The following is an 18,600-nucleotide window of genomic DNA, read 5'->3' as shown; positions in this document are numbered from 1 at the left end:
TTGAAGAACCATCTCATATTTAAAATTATACATGGTTTTTGACAAAGCTAAACTGCAGACCTTTCTGCATCAAAGCGTAGATCCCAAAATGAATCAAACCCCCCTCTGGGTTACCTTTCTTTCATTCTTTATCATTCTTCATACAACACATTCCTTGGATGCAGTAGTTAAGAGTTCATTGATCAACTTCCTTTCAGAACTATCTAACAACAATGCCCTACTTAATTCTGTATGGAACACCTCCACTGATCCTTGCACTGACCGGTGGACAGGTGTAACTTGCAATAGTCGGAAGAACTCTGTGAGTAGATTAAATCTTACCAGGCTCAATCTTTCTGGATCATTTGATGCTAGTCATCTTTGCAATGACCAATCTTTAGCTGCATCTCTCAGTGTTATTATTCTTGATGGTAACAATATTCAGGGAGAAATCTCAGCTGATATTTCAAATTGTACTCAGCTCAGTCGCTTGCGTTTGAGCCAGAACCGTATTTCAGGAAACCTTACGGGTTCACTTTCTCTGTTGAGCAACCTGAAAAGACTCGATGTTTCATACAATAACTTCACTGGTGCCTTGCCAGACTTGTCCCGCATTTCTGGACTCACTATGTTCCTTGCTCAATACAACCAGTTCACAGATAAAATCCCACAATTTGACTTCTCAAATCTGCGGCAGTTCAATGTATCTTACAATGATCTGAGTGGTCCTATTCCAGACACACGTGGTAAATTCGACTTAAGCAGCTTCTTCCATAATCCTAAGTTATGCGGAGATCCTTTGCCAAACAAATGTCCACCGACTCCGCCCTCAAACTTAGAGGGTAAGAAATCGAAACATGTTTCGAAAACTCGGATTCTTATATTCTCAGGATATGCAGTGTTAGGCTTGTTAGCTATAGTCTTTATCACCTGGAGGATCTGTAAAAGAAGGAAGTCTGAACAAAAGGTTGAAGCGGTAAACAACGTAGAATCTGCTGATGATAGTAATATCAACAAGTCTAAATCATTTGAATCTAGAGATTATATAACAGGGGAGAGCAAATCAGAACTTTCCATGAATTCAGCAGAAAGTAGTTTGCCTTCATCCTCACTAGTAGTCCTTACAAGTCCTGTAGTAAATGGACTGAAATTCGGGGAGTTGCTGAGGGCTCCAGCAGAGTTGCTTGGAAGAAGAAAGAATGGTACACTCTACAAGATTGTTTTGGAAAATGGTATGAACCTTGTTGTGAAAAGGATTAAAGATTGGGCGATTTCAAGCAATGATTTTAAGCTCCGGATGCAGAGATTAGACCAAGCTAAACATCCAAATATATTGCCAGCTCTTGCCTTTTACTGCTCTAAACAAGAGAAACTATTAGTCTATGAATTCCAGGAAAATGGAAGTCTTTTTCGGCTTCTCCATGGTATGTAATTGGGCACTCTTTATTTCTCTTCAAGTTTTCATATTTATCAAATCGCTTGCGGTTTTTGTTTCTAAGAAATAGTATTTTCCAGGAGCTCAGATGGGGCAAGCATTTGACTGGGCAAGGAGGCTAGATATTGCAGCCAAAATTTCTGAGGCATTATCATTCATGCATCAAGAACTTGGTGAAGCTGGAATTGCTCATGGCAACTTAAAATCCTCCAACATCTTGTTCAACAAGAGCATGGAGCCTTGCATAAGTGAATATGGCCTCATGGCATTTGACATTCAAGACTCTTCCACATTCGCCAACGGCTTCAAATGCCCTGCAGGTGCCATCGCTGCATCATCATTCGCCTACAAAGCAGACATTTATGGACTTGGTGTCATCCTTCTGGAGCTTCTGACAGGACGCCCGATGCAGAAAGATGGAGTGGACTTGACAACATGGGTTCACTCAGTCGTCCGAGAAGAGTGGACAGTAGAAGTTTTTGACAAAGGCTTAATTTCAGAAGGCGCAAGTGAAGAGAGGATGGTACACTTGCTGCAGGTCGCCATAAAATGTGTCAACCGTTCACCGGCGACCAGGCCTACCATTAGCCAAGTGGCTGCCATGATCAATGCTATTAAAGAAGAAGAGGAAAGATCAATAGTTTCTGAAGCATAACACAGTTTAAATTCAAAATCTTAAACATGATGAGAAGACACTCAGTACAGAAAGAATTTTATTTCAGCCTATATCAAAGTTTTAATGCATTTGTTCAAGGACAAAGTATAGCTTATTTCTCCTTAGTTGCATCCTATTTGTGCAATATTTCAATAATCAATAATCAATTAAGCATATTCCCCTAGTCAGTGCATGCTTCATATTTTAGTGTTCTCTGGTGTCTTGATTATGTGTCTGAATACATACTTAGATCCTATAGTTTCTTCTCAACAGAAAATTAATGGATATTGAAAGATGGGATCAAAATCTTTTATAACATTTGAAATTGAGTATCATTTATTAATCTATTTAGACAAAGTGAATTGTGAATTCTGGGGAAAACACACTGGCCAGATAGGTGACAACCAATTGCCACAACAAGTGCTAGAGCAGTAATGAAAAAATGAATTTGAATTTGAAGGCAGATTGGTGGTGGTTTATGGATAGCCCTCAAAGACCAGACTGGCTTAAAAATTTTAGGTAAAGATTCATTGATATTCACTAAATTTAATTAAAAAAACTCAATCACATCAGACAGGTGAAATTCCAAATCCATTGATCAACCCCACAAACATTGCATTAGAAACATCCAAGTGAAGCAGGCAGATCTGGAACCCAGCTGGGACATTGGCGTTTAATCATATGGTTGTCACTTGTAGTGATTAACACTTACATCATTCTTATTAGGCCAAAAAGGTTTATTCCTATGCAAGGTATAGTGAAATTTTAAACTCTCACTCTCTAACTTTTAAAAACCTAAATACTCATTTATAAGCAAATTTTTATTAAAAATCTCAGTTAATATTTGAGGTAAAACCGTCATTTAATAAAAAATTTAAGTTTTATTACATTTTTCTTCCTAGATTTAAAAATCTCATAATTTTCTCACAATTCAAAGTTTGAAAAGTGATAAATACCCCCCTAGGGTTTATTTCTCTCCTCTTCGGCATTGATTGGCTATCTCCGACCATCTAATGTTCTCCTTCCTACCTTATCTCTCCCTCTAGTCTCTCTCCCTTGCTTCTCTAAATGTCTTCAATCGAGACAAAAACCAAATTGTCTTTGTCTCAATCGAATACTACCGAAGAGGCAAGGGAGAGAGACATAAGGCGAGAGAGGGGTATTTGTCACTTTTCAAACTTTGAATTAGAGAAAAATTATAAGTTTCCTAACCGAAAGAGAAAAATGTAATAAAACTTAAATTTTTTATTAAATGACGGTTTTGCCTTTAATTCTAACTAGATTCGTAATAGAAATTTGTTTATAAGTAAACATTTGAACTTTTGAAAGTTAGAGGGTAGGAGTATGAGATTTCACTATACCTTGGGTGGGAATAAGTGTTTTGGCCTTCTTATTATTTTCATATTAAGGGCTGGAAACAAATTTGCTTAGGAGAAATTATTTAATATCTGCACATTTAAAACTATTTCAGCTCAATTTAGATAAATTAAGAGATTTTTTTTATAATGATATAATATATATTTACTGTCACATCAATTTAAAGGAAAAAAAATCCACATATTTCATGTCAAATGATTAAAATACGGATATAAAATAATCAGATTGTGAATGGTCATTCTCAGATTAATATCAACTTGATGCAAAATCATCCCTAATCAATATAGTTTATAAAAAATGTTTATGATATAAGAAAAGAAAAAAAAAAGACAATTTATATGCATATAAATCTAAAAATTAATTATAAAGGCCAAAAGACCATTTCCCACTCAAAGTTATATGAAATGACAAATTTTTATCCATTCAGTTCGAAAAAGCCAAATACCCAATCATAAAGTGTTTCTATTAATGAAATCCATTAGAAATAGATATATAGTAATAATTGTATTTAGTATTCAAAAATCATGTTTTAAAATTATTTATAACTAAAAAAATATTGTTTTATACATCGTGTGAGATTAGAAATGAACAATTTGTGAAAAAAACGGTTGAACAATAAAAAACAGTTTTAATATTTACCAATTGTATTTAGACATGTGACTAAATGGACGATTTTTATGTAATTTGAAATAAAAATGTAAATTATTTTATAATTTTGCTTCACATAATTCATTTGTGCATTAGCACATGACAAGTGGAAAAACATAAAGCGAAGAATTAATGTCATTCGAAATTATAAAAGTCGAACATTTTTAATGCAACACATTATTCTATATTAGATCAATGGTCAAAAATTAATAGTCACAAATTGACGGTATATATTTGTTTAAATAGTGTGAATAGATATAAAACTGGTCATAAAAAGTAGAATTGTTATTTAACTTAACACATAACAAAAGGTATCGTCAAACTTCAATCACATACCCAAAAAAAAAAATCTTCAACCAAAATAATCAATATTTGGAGTTCTTGGTTGGATTGTGTTGCATATATTATTTTTTAATATTAAATATTTAAAAATTAATAATTCTTCAATTTTTTTTAATATATTGTTGGATCAAAGAAGGATTTTTAAATAAATTTAATTAAGTGTAAAAATAATAAACAGAAGATGCTCTAATGTAGAAGATTTTATTTAAGCATGTTTATTGGAAGATAAAAATGATTATGTAAAGATGTCTAATGAGATTCATGCCATGTGTTTCTTAATTATGTTGGTAAATTGAGTGAATTGATAAATTCAAATGACAAAGTAATATTAATTATATTGATTAAATTTCTTTTTTTTTTTAATACAAAGGGTAATTGTGTATATTTAATTAAACAAAGTATAAATATATAATTTAAATGTATATTAATTTATAGGGGTGGTTTTGTTATTACATTAAAAAATTATAAACTAATAATTTATTTTAAAAACTAATAAAAGACATTCCCAGAGATAGATGATAAATAAGTATTTGACTTTTTGAAACTTTACGAACTATAATTTGTCATTTCAACAAACCTTGTCTGAAAAATAGTGTTTTGGCCATTATAAATGGCCATATATGCTTGGTAAACCATATTGTAAACTAATAACATTTCAAATTATTTTTATTTATATTCTTATTTAAAATTTAAAAAATGTATCAAAATCAAATTCAAGTAAATAACATGGTTTGATATTTTGATTCCGAAATTATGAAATTAAGTGATTTACTTTATTAATTTGTTATGGTTTATAAGTTATTGCATATCAAATTTACATTAGAATAAAATAATGTAAAAAATTTTAGATTGAAATAGAATTTCTTGAATTTCCAAAAAAAAAATTAAGTAGGTAAGAGTGGGGTAGGATAGTAGACAAATAAGTGCAATAGTGTTTTCAGATACTATTAAAAGACAGGGGGATATACATGGTATTATTCATATACATTGTGCACAAGGGTATTGATCACAAGTACTATTTAAGAGTAGGCAAGTAGGCAATGATGTTGTTATGGTATTATTCGCACGGGTGCTTCCCACAAATAGGTCAATAGACGTGAGATAGAAAGATAGGTGTGATACTATTCATAAATATCATTTACGTATATTGTTCACAGATATTATTTATAAGTATTATTCATAGGATAGGTAAATAAATGTGGTTAAGTGGTTATTGTTCATGGTAAATATTTACGTATTGTTCGTAAATATTGTTTATATTATTGTCCTTAAGGTTGTGAATGAAAGTAAAATATGTATTAAATTGAGAATTTACCTATATTTATATAATGTATAAAAAGTAGATTAAGGTTGTATAACATAATTAAAAAAATATTTAATTAATTAATTTCTCATAAATGGATACCCATTTATAATTTATTACCAATTTTTTCCAAATTTTGTGAAAGTAGAATTTGCTTTTAGGAAACAACCAGAAGCCTGAGAATGGCTTTCTTTGAAAATGGAGGCAGTTGACATTGAAGGTTTTGGTTGTCATTATTAATGCTTATCCTCATCACCTTTTGAAAGCAAAAATTTCAGCAAATTAATAATCACAATCAATGAAAATTAGACTAACACCACTCACATTTTTCTCCAACCCACCTAAATTATCAAATCCCCATCTATAATTTTATCTTCACTTTAGAGTTTAGTTGGCAAATATTTATTGAATTCAGTTGCATTCATTTATTATGAAAATAACAATATTATACGTATTCATTTTCAGATATACAAATAAATACATATATGATATATCATTATATAATTGAGTATATTATTTTATTATTAATTCAAATATATCTAATTATTTGATGACATATATCAAATACGTATTTATTTATATACTCAAAATTAATATACATAATTTTATTGTTATGAAAATTATAGTTTAAAATTTAGAGTTGAAGGTCTCTAAACTCTAAATCTTAAACCTTAAAACTGTAGTTATCTTTGACAAATAACATCTTCTCTAACCTTACGGACTTTGTGAAAATTTTAATGTCGATTACGTGTGTTAACCACCTAAACAAATGGATATGACATTAGGAAAATAATTAATATCTCTTTTTTATGATAAGATATATTGGGGTTTGGTAGTCATCTCAGCCATTAAGCACAGTTTTGAAATTACTAAACACAAATCATTAAATCATATGACTAAGATACCAATAGTCATTAAGAAAGGATGCCACAATTATTGAGATAAAGCATGAGTAAAGCCTGAGATATTTATTAAAAAGCTTAGACTAAAGGGTTAATGTTAACTTATCTGATGTAATAATTGTAAGTTTAATTATTTTATTTCAGATTTATCTATCTGATAAATATAGATAGACTCTGATTATCAAAACAAAATAAAAAATTGAACCTTAATATTTATATGCCCAGATAAAATGTTAAAAATTTTGACAAAGAAAAATTAGTATCCTCCCTACAAATTTATAATTTTCAAATATTAAATTCTTTTCACAAAGTCATTTTTCTGCTGAGAAAATTGAACCTTTGACAATACCAAATCCCTAAAGCAATCTCCCCGAACTTGCTTAGTACACACACAAACTCTAGACCAAGGCCCACCAAAATGCCCAAAAATGAGAAGATGGCCATCTCGCTTATCGTTGACCAACTGACATTCACGCGCTTCCACAGCACGTGGGACAATTTCTTAGTTGGTCTTCTTTTTGGCACCCTTTAGACCTTTGCCTCGCACTTTGGAAACTACTATTACTGCCATTATCCTGGCTTTTCTTCTTCGCAACCATAGAGGGAGGCTTTTAAGTTTCAAAGAGAGAGACATTAATAAAATTTCAAATAACTAAATAAAATAATTAACTCTTATCATTTATAATAAATAAATAAATATATATATATATATATGTTCACACATATATATACAAGTGAACAAAAGAATTAAACGCTGTGTGTGTTTTCTAGTTGCAAGAGGGAAGGGTGACCACCATTTATATCATTTCATGATGATTTTGAAAGAGAAAAGAAAGTGAGTTTCTTTGGAGTGTATGAAGAAGAATCAATCTAGGTAATTTTCAATCTTGTTGTTTGTATGTATGTGTCAGCTTCTCTTGTTTTGTAATTATTATAGTATATAGATCATCAATCAGTGAGAGCAAGAAAGGATTTGTTTCATTTCAAATCACACAAAAGAGTTTTAAAAAATTATCCTTACTAACACCGAAGAACCACTCGCTGTAGTATTTTGCTAATATTTTGTCTTGAATCTGATGAAGAACAACAAAAAATAGTGGCCTGGATTTCTTTTTTGTGGGTGGTGTTGCATTAAAGGAAAGAAGTTAGCTTTGGTTTGGTTTTGATATATGGATTAAGAAAAGGAGAGTGTGGTTTTTAAGTTTCTTTTATGATCTGTGGAATGTTAGAAAGCAAAGAGAATAGGTTGTTTTCGGGGCACACTCACTTGAAGATATCTTGGATTCATCAACAAATGAAGCAACAAGATGGTTTTTTGACATACCCACCTTCATTTTCTCCTTCGTATTCGTCTGCATCTCCATATACAACTACTACAACTAGTACTTTTCATAAAGAATCAGCAAGTCCTTCATCTTCATCTGGTGCAAGAATAAGCCCTGCTGTTCTTTTTATTATTGTCATTTTAGCTGTTCTATTTTTCATATCTGGTCTTCTCCATTTACTTGTTAGATTCCTCATAAAGCACCCCTTTTCTTCAGCTTCTAATCAATCTAATAATGGATACCCTGAAATTTCTGGTTCTGATGCTCTTCAGAGGCAGCTACAACAGCTTTTCCACCTTCATGATTCTGGTTTGGATCAGGCTTTTATTGATGCACTTCCTGTTTTCTTGTACAAAGAGATAGTTGGTCTAAAAGAGCCATTTGATTGTGCTGTTTGTTTATGTGAATTTTCTGAGAAGGATAAGCTGAGATTACTTCCTATGTGTAGCCATGCTTTCCACATTAATTGTATAGACACTTGGCTTCTTTCAAATTCAACCTGTCCTCTTTGCAGAGGAACCCTTTTCACTTCAGGTTTTTCTATTGAGAACCCAATCTTTGATTTTGATGATTTGAGGGAGGAAGATGGGGTTCTTGGTTGTGGAGAACGTCGATTAACTTCTACTTCAAAATCTGTGGACATTGAAGAAGAAGTTGTTGAAAAGACTGTTGTGCCTGTAAGACTTGGTAAATTTAGAAGACTAAATGGTGAAAAAGGCGAGGCTGGAGGTGAGACTAGTAGTAGCAATTTAGATGCAAGAAGATGTTTCTCAATGGGTTCATATCAGTATGTGCTTGGTGAATCTGACCTAAGGGTTCCATTGTGCAATGATCGGTGTGGACGCCATATAAAGCTTGCCAGAGGTCCTGATAACAATGGGAATTCTTCAGTTGCTGGAGACACAGAGGCCAAGAAGATCAGTAACATAACTAAAGGTGAGAGTTTTTCTGTTTCCAAGATCTGGCTTTGGTCTAAGAAGGGAAAATTTGCAAGTTCAACTGATGCCCAAATGGGCCTGCCTTAGCCTCTTAAAATGGATTTGCCATGGGTAGAAAGAACACAAGAAAAATGAAGGTATACTTTTGTTTGCTTGTATACGTTTATTGATCCAACTACCATTGTCATGCCTTTGTTTAGCTTTTCATTCTGAAATCTTTTGGGATCCTAATATTCAAAGGGCTGGTTACTGAATGTTGAAACCTAAGCATCAACTGCTCTTCTGTAAAGACAGGTTATACTATAGAATGACAAAATATAATTCATGTAGGTGACCAAGTAGTTGACAAATGAGGCTATGGTGTTATTGTTATTTATGTCGCACAGATGATTCCAGGAGGTATTTTTGTATAAAAAAAAGATATTCATATGATTTATTTATGTTCTTCTGCTGATTTAGCCATTGATGTTGCCTAATCTCTTGTACCATGCTTTATCAGAGAAATCTCAACTTGTTTAAGTTATCAAACTGTGATAATATCATTGCAGACCAATTTCCAAATTCCCATATGAATTCACTTCACCTTGTTCATATAATTCATTGTAGAACTCTAAACATCCTGATGTTGATCCACGTAACCGATATGCTTATATTATGTTGATGATCAAAAGCAGGAGGCCAACTGCTTTTGCTTTTGAAAGCATGGCTTTGTTGCTTTTGTTCTGCTTTAACTTTTCCACTTTCCATATGTAAAACCCATTTTTGGATAAGGTGCTGGTGGCTGCACAGCACACAAGTATTTGTGTAATTGATCTCTAGGCCTGGGCGGCTGAGCAATTGATGGTGGGATCCATGAGAGCAATGGGACAGAATATTTGAAGCTTTTTTAATACAACTTTAATTTAAAATCTCCTTGCTGTATTATCAGTGACATGTGGATCATTTTAGTTTGTTCTTCCCAGTCCATGTGACCATGTTTAAACTAATCTTTTTTTTTTAATTAAATTAATCCACATTTTCTGATGAAAAATTCTAGGTCATAATTTGAGTTGTCATGAGAAGTTGGCAGTTGTCTGTCTTCTACATTGCATTGATTCATATGATGAATAATTGTCAAAGAAAGTAAAGCTGTACCCAGGATAGAATCTGGAAGGATGACTTAAAATTGGTATTATTTTCAACCCAATTGAAGAATCAGAATAAATGATTAAGCTTTGGAAGAGTTTGTATTATGTAACTTAATATGACAATTATCTAGTTTAATCAAATGATTAAGATTTAAAAGGAACAATAATATTTAATCAAATATCTATTTATTATATTTTTATTAAAATAATGGAGTTGTGTATAGACAAAGGCCATGTTACCAGGCCCAGTGACCCACCAAAGGCAGCAGCCGGCCAAGACAGACAGGCACAGACAGACTCATTATAAGAAAATGATAAATAATAATAATAATACAAATTTTTTTATTAAATAAAAAAGTACCACACCTTGGCGCCGGGGCCCGGCTAATGACCCTTCAAGTATTTTAGATTTTTGTACGAAATTACATGTATTTTAAAAAATGTACTATAAGTGATATGTCGTATTAAATTTGTATACATATATTTTTTATATGTGAATTTTGAGGACTTTTTTTATAAACATATTTTTTATTATTTACTGTATTATACGTATATAATTCACTTACTTTTTTTATCTCGTTCTTATATTTATTAATTAACCTCTAAATTAGCATTTGATAGTTAATACGAGTCCTTTTATACGAGTGTAAATTATCTACACACATATTTTATCAGTTATCTATATTACTAGTGAGTTATCTATATATTAAGATACGATTTTTTTATATATTAAAATACGAATTATCTATATGTTCAACAATGTGAGTTGCCTTTTAGTGAATACAAAGTTTTACACGTACCAAACATGAGTTATTTGCATGCATAGAGTACAAGTTCTCTTTGTGATTCCTAACAAGAGGTGATACCTTCACACTTAGAAATGACGTTTTTCTGGCACCATGAGTTATGTTTTACCCCTCGATGACATTAGTTTTTGTTTATACATTGTAAATCAACGTTGATGCTACCGTGGTTGTGACCAACTTGTTGAAAGGGTGGGTGTTTCTAGAGCACCAACAAAAAATTCAATGAGGCATGCTCGTTGGTCTCATGTATTTCTCTTCCAAGATGGTGAGCGTGGAAGCTGAGATGGAAGCCTTTTTGGTCCGTCCTCTAGTTGCCATTCTTGACCACCAGACTTCAGAGATTTATTAATTTAGATGTAATATTTTATTGAATTTTTAGTTTCTAAATTGTATAATTGGTTGGGCCCGTTTTATTTACTACGAAGTTTACGTGCACAAAGAGAGAAATTCATTTATTTATTATTTTCCATTTATAATATTTCTTATTTTAATTAAATTTCTCTTAAATCCCTATTCTGTTTCCTACAAACAAGATATTTATTTTTTATATTATAAAATCATATTTTATGATAAAATTGTAATTTTAGCTTATCGTGCGCCCCTCCGCACCACTTTGAGGACCAAAATTTGAAAAACCATAAAAACAAATAATTACCGAAAAGTCAACCATTTTTTCATTTTTCACACATACGCCCCACTAACTTCGCCGCCGGGGTGCACGTTAGCCCAACGGTACACTTTAACCGAAAATAAAAATTCATATCAGGCTCTTCTCTTCCGGAATTACGTTGACGGAGAGTCACGTGAATCTTGACAGCCCACCGTGCCCTTGGTGGAGGGCTTGACGGAGGCAGGCACCGCGGCGTACCTAGACGAGAAATCACAGGCGATAAAATTTCCATCCATCTGCCCCGAGCCGTCGTCGAAATTCAAAGCGTAACTCAAAGGATCGTATTGGTATTTCGATTGCCTAGTCGGACCGGTCCAGTTCTTCCGAAAGGTACGGATGAAAGTCTTCCATCTCGGACCGGCGACGAGCTCGGACCATTCGCGAACCCGCTTCCAAGCGCGAAGATACCCAGGGTCTTCCACCGGAGTTTTATTTTCGCCGGTGCTAATTCGCTCCCACCAGATTGAATCACCAGTGGAGGAACGTTTGGAACCGAAACATGGAAGGCAGAAACAGCATCGACGTCTGGAGAAGGCAGCTTCATGGAGATCGTCATCGTTGTTGTTGATGGGGTTTTCAGGGATTTCGTGAGACGTGGAGACCATTTTGGAAAAGGAGAAAAGCCCCCCCGAAAGCAGTCGCAATAGAACTCTCACCTTCCTCACCGGAGGGGGAGAGAGTCCTATGCAGGGTAGGGGGTTGGGGGAGCTTTGGTTTGGATGTGAAGTCAAATGATCAAGGAGAAAATGAAGGATGGGCCATGTAACAAAAAAATCGAGGGATTAAATAGTTAACGTAAACGGGGAATTGGCGGTTGCCAGTTGTAGTGCGTTCCTCTGAACTGTATTTGTAACAGCTCAGCTCTTTGATATTATGTTATGACTTTCTTATTATATAAAGGCCAAATCACTTTGTCCCACCCAATGTTTATTGTATTCTCAAATCAATACCCATTAAATATTGAAAACATAAACATCTATCTATAAATAATTAAAACTAACAGAACCAGTTAACATTAGCCATTTCTCCTATAAGTTTATAAAACTAATAATTTTCTTTTGAATTAAACTTTAAAATACTACATTTTTTCTTTAAGATTTTTTTCCTTACACTCTCTCTTTTTCCGACGTCATCATTAGGCAGTTCTTTCTCTCTCCCTTCTTTTTCCCTTTTTCCAACCCCTATTCCTCATCTTTGTCAACATTATCTATTTCTCCCTCAATTTTCTCTTGAATTAAATTTTAAGATATTATATTTTTCTCTCTCAAATTTTTTCCTTTTCACCCTTCTCTCTTTTTGACACCATCACTAGGCAGTTCTCTCTCCCTCCCCTTTTTTCCCCTTTTCCAATGTCTTCTCCTCATCTTAATTCAGTGACAAAAATAAAGAGAAGGCACTAAAAAGGGGAGGGAAAGAGAACTACTTGTCTATAACACTAGAAAAAATGAAGGGTGAAAAGATAAAAACCTTAAGAAGAAAATATAATATTTCAAAGTTTAATTATAAAAAAATTATTAATTTTTTAAATTTATAGAGAAAATGAATAATATTTTATTCTTTTTAATATTAAATAACGATTTTACGTCTAAAACTTAATTGATACAATTAATTTTAATTGTTTACATATAAATATTTAAATTTTTCATAATTAAAGAATACTAATTTAAAAATAAAATGAACTTTAATCTTACATAAATTTGGATGAGAAGTGATATTTTAATACCTCAAATTTTGTTATCACGATTAAGGTATCTTTGCATTACAGGATGAGAAGGCATTGGTGGGTGATGATGACGATGAGAACATATCCATATTGTATTACTATCATCATCTTAATCAACAATATTTATATAATTATGTCTGTTACCAACTAAAATATATATTTATTAAAAAGAATATAATAAATTTTGGCACACAGAATGGAAAGAGTCCTCCATTCTTTCTTTTTTATTTGTATAAGCTTTGTCTAATTGTTAGGGGCATTTCGTATGCAGTAATTAAAGACTCTAACATAAACTATATAATAAAATATTTTAATGATTTTTTTAATATTAATTATAATTCTACGCTAAACATAACAAAAATTATCTAGATAATCTTAACTTTGTTATAATTTTATCATTATTTATTAATTTTTTAGAATTAAAATATATTTACTTTCAATTAATATAATAAATAATATAAAAAATATTTTAAAAAATTATATGTACCTACTTTGAGAATATAAATATGTACACACTTATATTTGTTTTATATGATTAAATGATTTTAAATAAAAGATAAAATAACACTCAATCATATGATAATATATATAAATATGTACACAATTATGTACCCAAAATAGGTATACATAATATTACTCAATTATTTAATCTATTAATTTTTATCAAATATTATAATAATAATTTATATCTAATAATATTAAAGATAATTTTTTAATTTCAATAACAATTTTTTAAATTAATTTTATTAGTCTATTTTTGTAAAAAAATCTTTCATTTTTTAGTAATTAAACCTTATTAAATCCAAGTCACCTTCTTAACATGGGTTTATCAGGAATTAAGTTCATATTAACTGGACTGCAGAATTTAACCATTAGATGAGTTGTTGCACATTGGGGTTTAAGCTTTTATTTTTGAGCTTCTTGCGCATCTTATCAATTGCTCCCTTCCATATATTTTGTTTGAAAAATCTTTCATTTCTAGTTGTCACAAACACCCTTCTTCAAGGGATAGCTGCCGTTTTCCTTATTTGAGCAGTAAGATTCCCTGGCTAAATTTATCTTTGACAATACACAAGAATCTACAAAGGAAGCCACATTAATTCTACTGCAAAGTTGGCGTTGCCTACATTCTCTTCGTTTCTAATCTAAAAGATAATGCATTATACATAACTTCTGCTACAAACAAGCAAACTTAAGTGTCAAGATACATCAATCCTAATACTATTACTACAAGCAAAGGTAACATAACATTCCTTGTGATAGAGTCACGTCAAACTTCCCATCTTCATCTAGTAGCAGAGACATGAAGTTAAAGATCTTCATGTGCCATCTAATTTATAAAATATGTCGTAATAGACTATGAATAGCCATGGGAATAACCCATGTAATTCAGTCGCGGTCGAATATTATGGTGGCTATTGGTGGGATCACCATAGTCAACAGCCTTTATCACCACAGCTTCACGTCGTCCATTCTGTTCTTGAACTGCCCCAAAAACTATCTCGTTTGTCTCACAGCTTTTCTCATAGTAAGTCTGTGGACTAGGTGAAAAATGGCGATGATGATGCTGTTGCTGGTTCTGTATCTGCTGCTGTTGCTGGTGGTGGTAATAATCACCATCCCAACTGTTGTTGTAAGCTCGGGTTTGCTTGGTGTAATGTTTTTTCTCCAAATCCTTATTCATATATGGATAGTTCTTTAGTGTAGGGCTTCTTGTTTCTATTGATGGTGGTTCATCTTCATCTGGAATGACAAAGCTTTCTTGCATGGGCCATCCATTTGAGGGTACATTCCGTTGCTGGTACTGATGCTGGTATTGATGCTGGTACTGATAGTGGGTGGGCTTTCTCCTTAAGCCTGAAAATAATCCCCCAAAAATTTCAGCTACCGATGACCCGGTGTTGAGGAGAAGTCTCCCAATTGAACCAAAAAAACCATCGTCTGATTTGTCAATATCATTTTCAGTAGGAATTAAGGGTGACCTGGCAGATTTAGGAGGCCTTTGATATGGCGCCACTGGTGGACCTCTTTTTAATGAGTTTCTTGAATCCTACCAAGCAAAAATTCACAATTGAAACTTTCCTAGACAGTATCGTGCAGAAATATGGAAAGGGACGATTCAAGGAGTTTCTATCATAATATCAGTAAAAGGAAATAATCAAGGACAGAGAGCTTACATTTTGTGACGAAAACATAGCTCGGACCCTACGCTGCAGCAATGCTAGCATGTAACCAAAGAATGCAGCAGCAACAAGCATAAATATTCCTGCAATGTTCAAAGAAATAATTTATAAATCTTTGAGGTCTCGAAACAAGAATGATGAGATTGAAAATCAAATGGACGTACCTAAATTGTAACTACCATCATAATGATAGGAACAATCATCATCATGGAGTTGTATCTCTCTAATTGCCTGGTTTCCTCTGTCTATAACCAACAGAGAGCAGGTGCTTCCAATGTAAACCAAATCAAACTCATCTGAAAATTTCGCATCTTCACTAGGACCATCCACATGGCCTCCTCCACGACCCCATTTTCCTCCAGCTATAGTTGTAACCCCTGCATAAAGAAATTAAATTCATGAGTTATTGAAAGAATAATTGATATTGTCCGGACAGGGACTATAGCACAAAAGAAATTTAAAACAAAGATAATTCACACTTCAATCACAGGAATGCAGCAAATACACAAGGATTTACCTGTATCACTAATCTTCCTGATAGCCATATTCATTGTATCTGCAACGTATATATTTCCTCTGTCATCGACAGTAAGCCCTTTTGGGTGGTTCAATCTCGCCTCTCTAGGTTTCCCATCCACATGCCCATAGTACCCTTCAGGTGACCCGGCAACTAGCCTTGGTCTGCTATCTGCAGTTCATCATTGATAATGTATAGAAAACTTCTACCAAAATATTAGTTCAGCAAAGAAATACATTTCAATAGAAGAATTCAAATGAAAGGAATCCAAGGACATGAAACCTATCTTGATATTCAAGAAAAAGAAAATTTTAAAGTCTCACTTATTTTGCCGCCTCTATTATTTATCATCTAATCTTTGGAAAAGCAAAAGTAGAACTGGGTATCCTTACTCAAATTAACAAGGAGTTAAGCTTAGAAGCTCAAAAAAGTACTTAAATTTCAACAAGTACGCAAAAGCATAAGATTTTGTCTAAAAAAGATAAAGCAATAAGAGAAAAAACACATGAGTAAACAAGGAGTCACTGGCATATGAAATTAGTCTCTAATATTTGTTTAAATACAAAAAGTGAAAGAGTAAATCTCCAAAAAGATGAACTGGGTAGGCAGAAACAAGACTAAAAGGTCTCTTGTACTTAAAAAAGGTGGAGACTTCTGCTTAACAAAAGCTTATAAAACCTATAATAACTTCTTTTATTTGTGGCTCTGGAATCTTTCTTTATGATTTCCCAAGCACAAAGCAAAACACAATAATCATAACCACAAACTCTGCAAACCAATAAAACAAAATCAAACTTACACTTAGACAATGGAGTGGAGATCTTGTAAATGTTACTGTTTTCACTATCCAAAACAAGAAGTTCCCCACTCGGTGACACCTCAACTGAGTAAGGCTCGATTCCAAACTTGCTTCCATCAAACAATGTCTCCACTGTATATCCACCCTCAAATTTCATCCTTGAACTGCTAGACACAGCTGAAAATTTAATCCCATTAGCCTCAATGATGCAAAAAAAAAAACCTTTGGAGAAATTAAAAACGAAGCACAACTTAAAAGAATGCGAGTTTAATGAAAGATCTGTACCTCTACCAGTTTTTGCAGGAGCTTTTAGTGACCACAGCCATTTCACAAGAGCAGAGACCGCATCAGTGACAACCCCACTTACAATTTCTGCAAACATACTCAGCCATTAAGATAACAAATTTTATAAGTTGATTTGAAAAATGAAACAAAAATGTGAAATGTATAAGGTAGTGTATAAGCTAGAACTTACTTGCAGGTGGTGTTGAAGCCGAAACTGAAGAGAACCCACAAAAAAGAAACTGTGAAATGAAAACAAAAGCAAGGAACTTTCTCACCATTGTTGAGTTGGGATTAGTCTGTTGAACATGAGAGAAGAAGATATGCTGAAAGGTGAAAGTTTTGAGCTCAGCATTTTATATATACTAGTTAAGGAGGAGACCGCAGAGATTGTATACCGCTTTACTTTTTCTTCTTTTTTACATTTAATCTGTAGAACTTAAAACCTTTTTGTGAGAAAGAGAGAGTGAAAGAGACAAAGACAGAGTACTAAGTGTGGCGATTAAGCTTAACAGTAGAACCAGATTCGTTCAACAAAACAAAGTAAAAGAGAGAGAATTTGAATGTTCATTGTCAGAGAGAATCATACGCTTGTCTAAGTTCTCTACCATTTTTGTTCCGAGTTTATTTTTAGAAAATTTATATATGATAATGACCGTGAAAATCATTCCTATTGTATAAATATAGGCCAAAGGACTAATTTCCACTCAAAGTTAGCTGATTTTCAAGTTTTTATCTTTTAATTATGAAAGTCATATTTATCTATCTATAAACGATTAAAATTAATAAAACTTTAATCCTTTAAAATTTAATCTTTTTTCTCCTTTAAACTTTAAAAATTAATAATTCCTCCTTATGCCAAATTTTAAAAAATAACATTTTTCTTCTTAAAGTTTAGTTTTTAATTTTTGGTTACATCTCCGACCCCATCATCAACAGTCTGTCCCTCTCGACGCTTCCTTTTCCTTTGGTAGTATCTCTCTCGTCACCTCCCCTCCTCTGACTAGTTATTCAAGCAGGGGAGAAAAAGTTTTTCATCTTTCCCAATAAAGACAAAAGATCTCATCTTCGTTTATAAGAAGAAGATGAGATCAACGATAATCTCATCTTCATCTTAAAAGACGATTTATTTTTCCAAATGAATGATGCATGACTATCGAAGGGAGAAGAAATGTTGAGGCAGGCCATCAAAAGAAGAGGAACCGGAGAGAGAGAGAAATCACCAGAGATGACACTAGAGGATATTGAAGTTGAACTCTAAAAAGAGAAAAATGATTTTTTAGAACTTGGTTTAGAGAAAAAAATTGTTATTTTTTAGAGTTTAAGGGGGGAAGAGATAAAATTTTAGTTTATTTTCAATATTATAGTTAAAAATAACAATTTTACCTTTAAAATTAACGAACTTAACAATATACAGATAAATAAATGAGATTTTCAAAATAAAAGAATGAAAAGTTGAGAAAACAACATTCTTTAGGTGGGAATTAGTTCTTTAGCCTATAAATATATAAACAGGGGTCTTGTAAAAAACAATTCAATTCAAAGCATCCATCAGGGATGTTCAATTTTAATAGTAATGAGTTTTGGAG

The 18,600-nt window shown here is 32.6% G+C and overlaps 3 protein-coding genes and 1 pseudogene across 3 annotated transcripts; 2 read left to right on the top strand and 2 right to left on the bottom strand.

Moving 5' to 3' along the window:
- The first annotated feature begins 88 nt into the window (after positions 1–88).
- Positions 89–2,069, top strand: LOC123224223 (probable inactive receptor kinase At2g26730). Its single transcript, XM_044647828.1, has 2 exons — positions 89–1,403; positions 1,495–2,069. Exons 1-2 carry the CDS (start codon positions 89–91, stop codon positions 2,067–2,069), a joined length of 1,890 nt encoding a protein of 629 aa, XP_044503763.1.
- Positions 2,070–7,382: 5,313 nt separating this feature from the next.
- On the top strand, positions 7,383–9,366 carry LOC123224224 (annotated as a pseudogene).
- Positions 9,367–11,620: 2,254 nt separating this feature from the next.
- LOC123223963 lies at positions 11,621–12,112 on the bottom strand. The gene has a single exon (XM_044647454.1). It carries the CDS (start codon positions 12,110–12,112, stop codon positions 11,621–11,623), a length of 492 nt encoding a protein of 163 aa, XP_044503389.1.
- Positions 12,113–14,310: 2,198 nt separating this feature from the next.
- On the bottom strand, positions 14,311–17,578 carry LOC123222949. The gene is made up of 7 exons (XM_044645980.1): positions 17,205–17,578; positions 17,015–17,101; positions 16,730–16,906; positions 15,931–16,101; positions 15,578–15,790; positions 15,408–15,496; positions 14,311–15,280 (listed from the first exon to the last, which is right to left on the bottom strand). The coding sequence occupies exons 1-7, from the start codon at positions 17,290–17,292 to the stop codon at positions 14,588–14,590; spliced, it is 1,518 nt and encodes a 505-aa protein (XP_044501915.1). The 5' UTR covers positions 17,293–17,578; the 3' UTR covers positions 14,311–14,587.
- Positions 17,579–18,600: the final 1,022 nt, after the last annotated feature.

The sequence above is a fragment of the Mangifera indica genome, chromosome 8 (genome assembly GCF_011075055.1).
Source record: "Mangifera indica cultivar Alphonso chromosome 8, CATAS_Mindica_2.1, whole genome shotgun sequence".
Taxonomy (NCBI): domain Eukaryota; kingdom Viridiplantae; phylum Streptophyta; class Magnoliopsida; order Sapindales; family Anacardiaceae; genus Mangifera; species Mangifera indica.
This window is presented reverse-complemented; position numbering and strand designations above follow the sequence as displayed.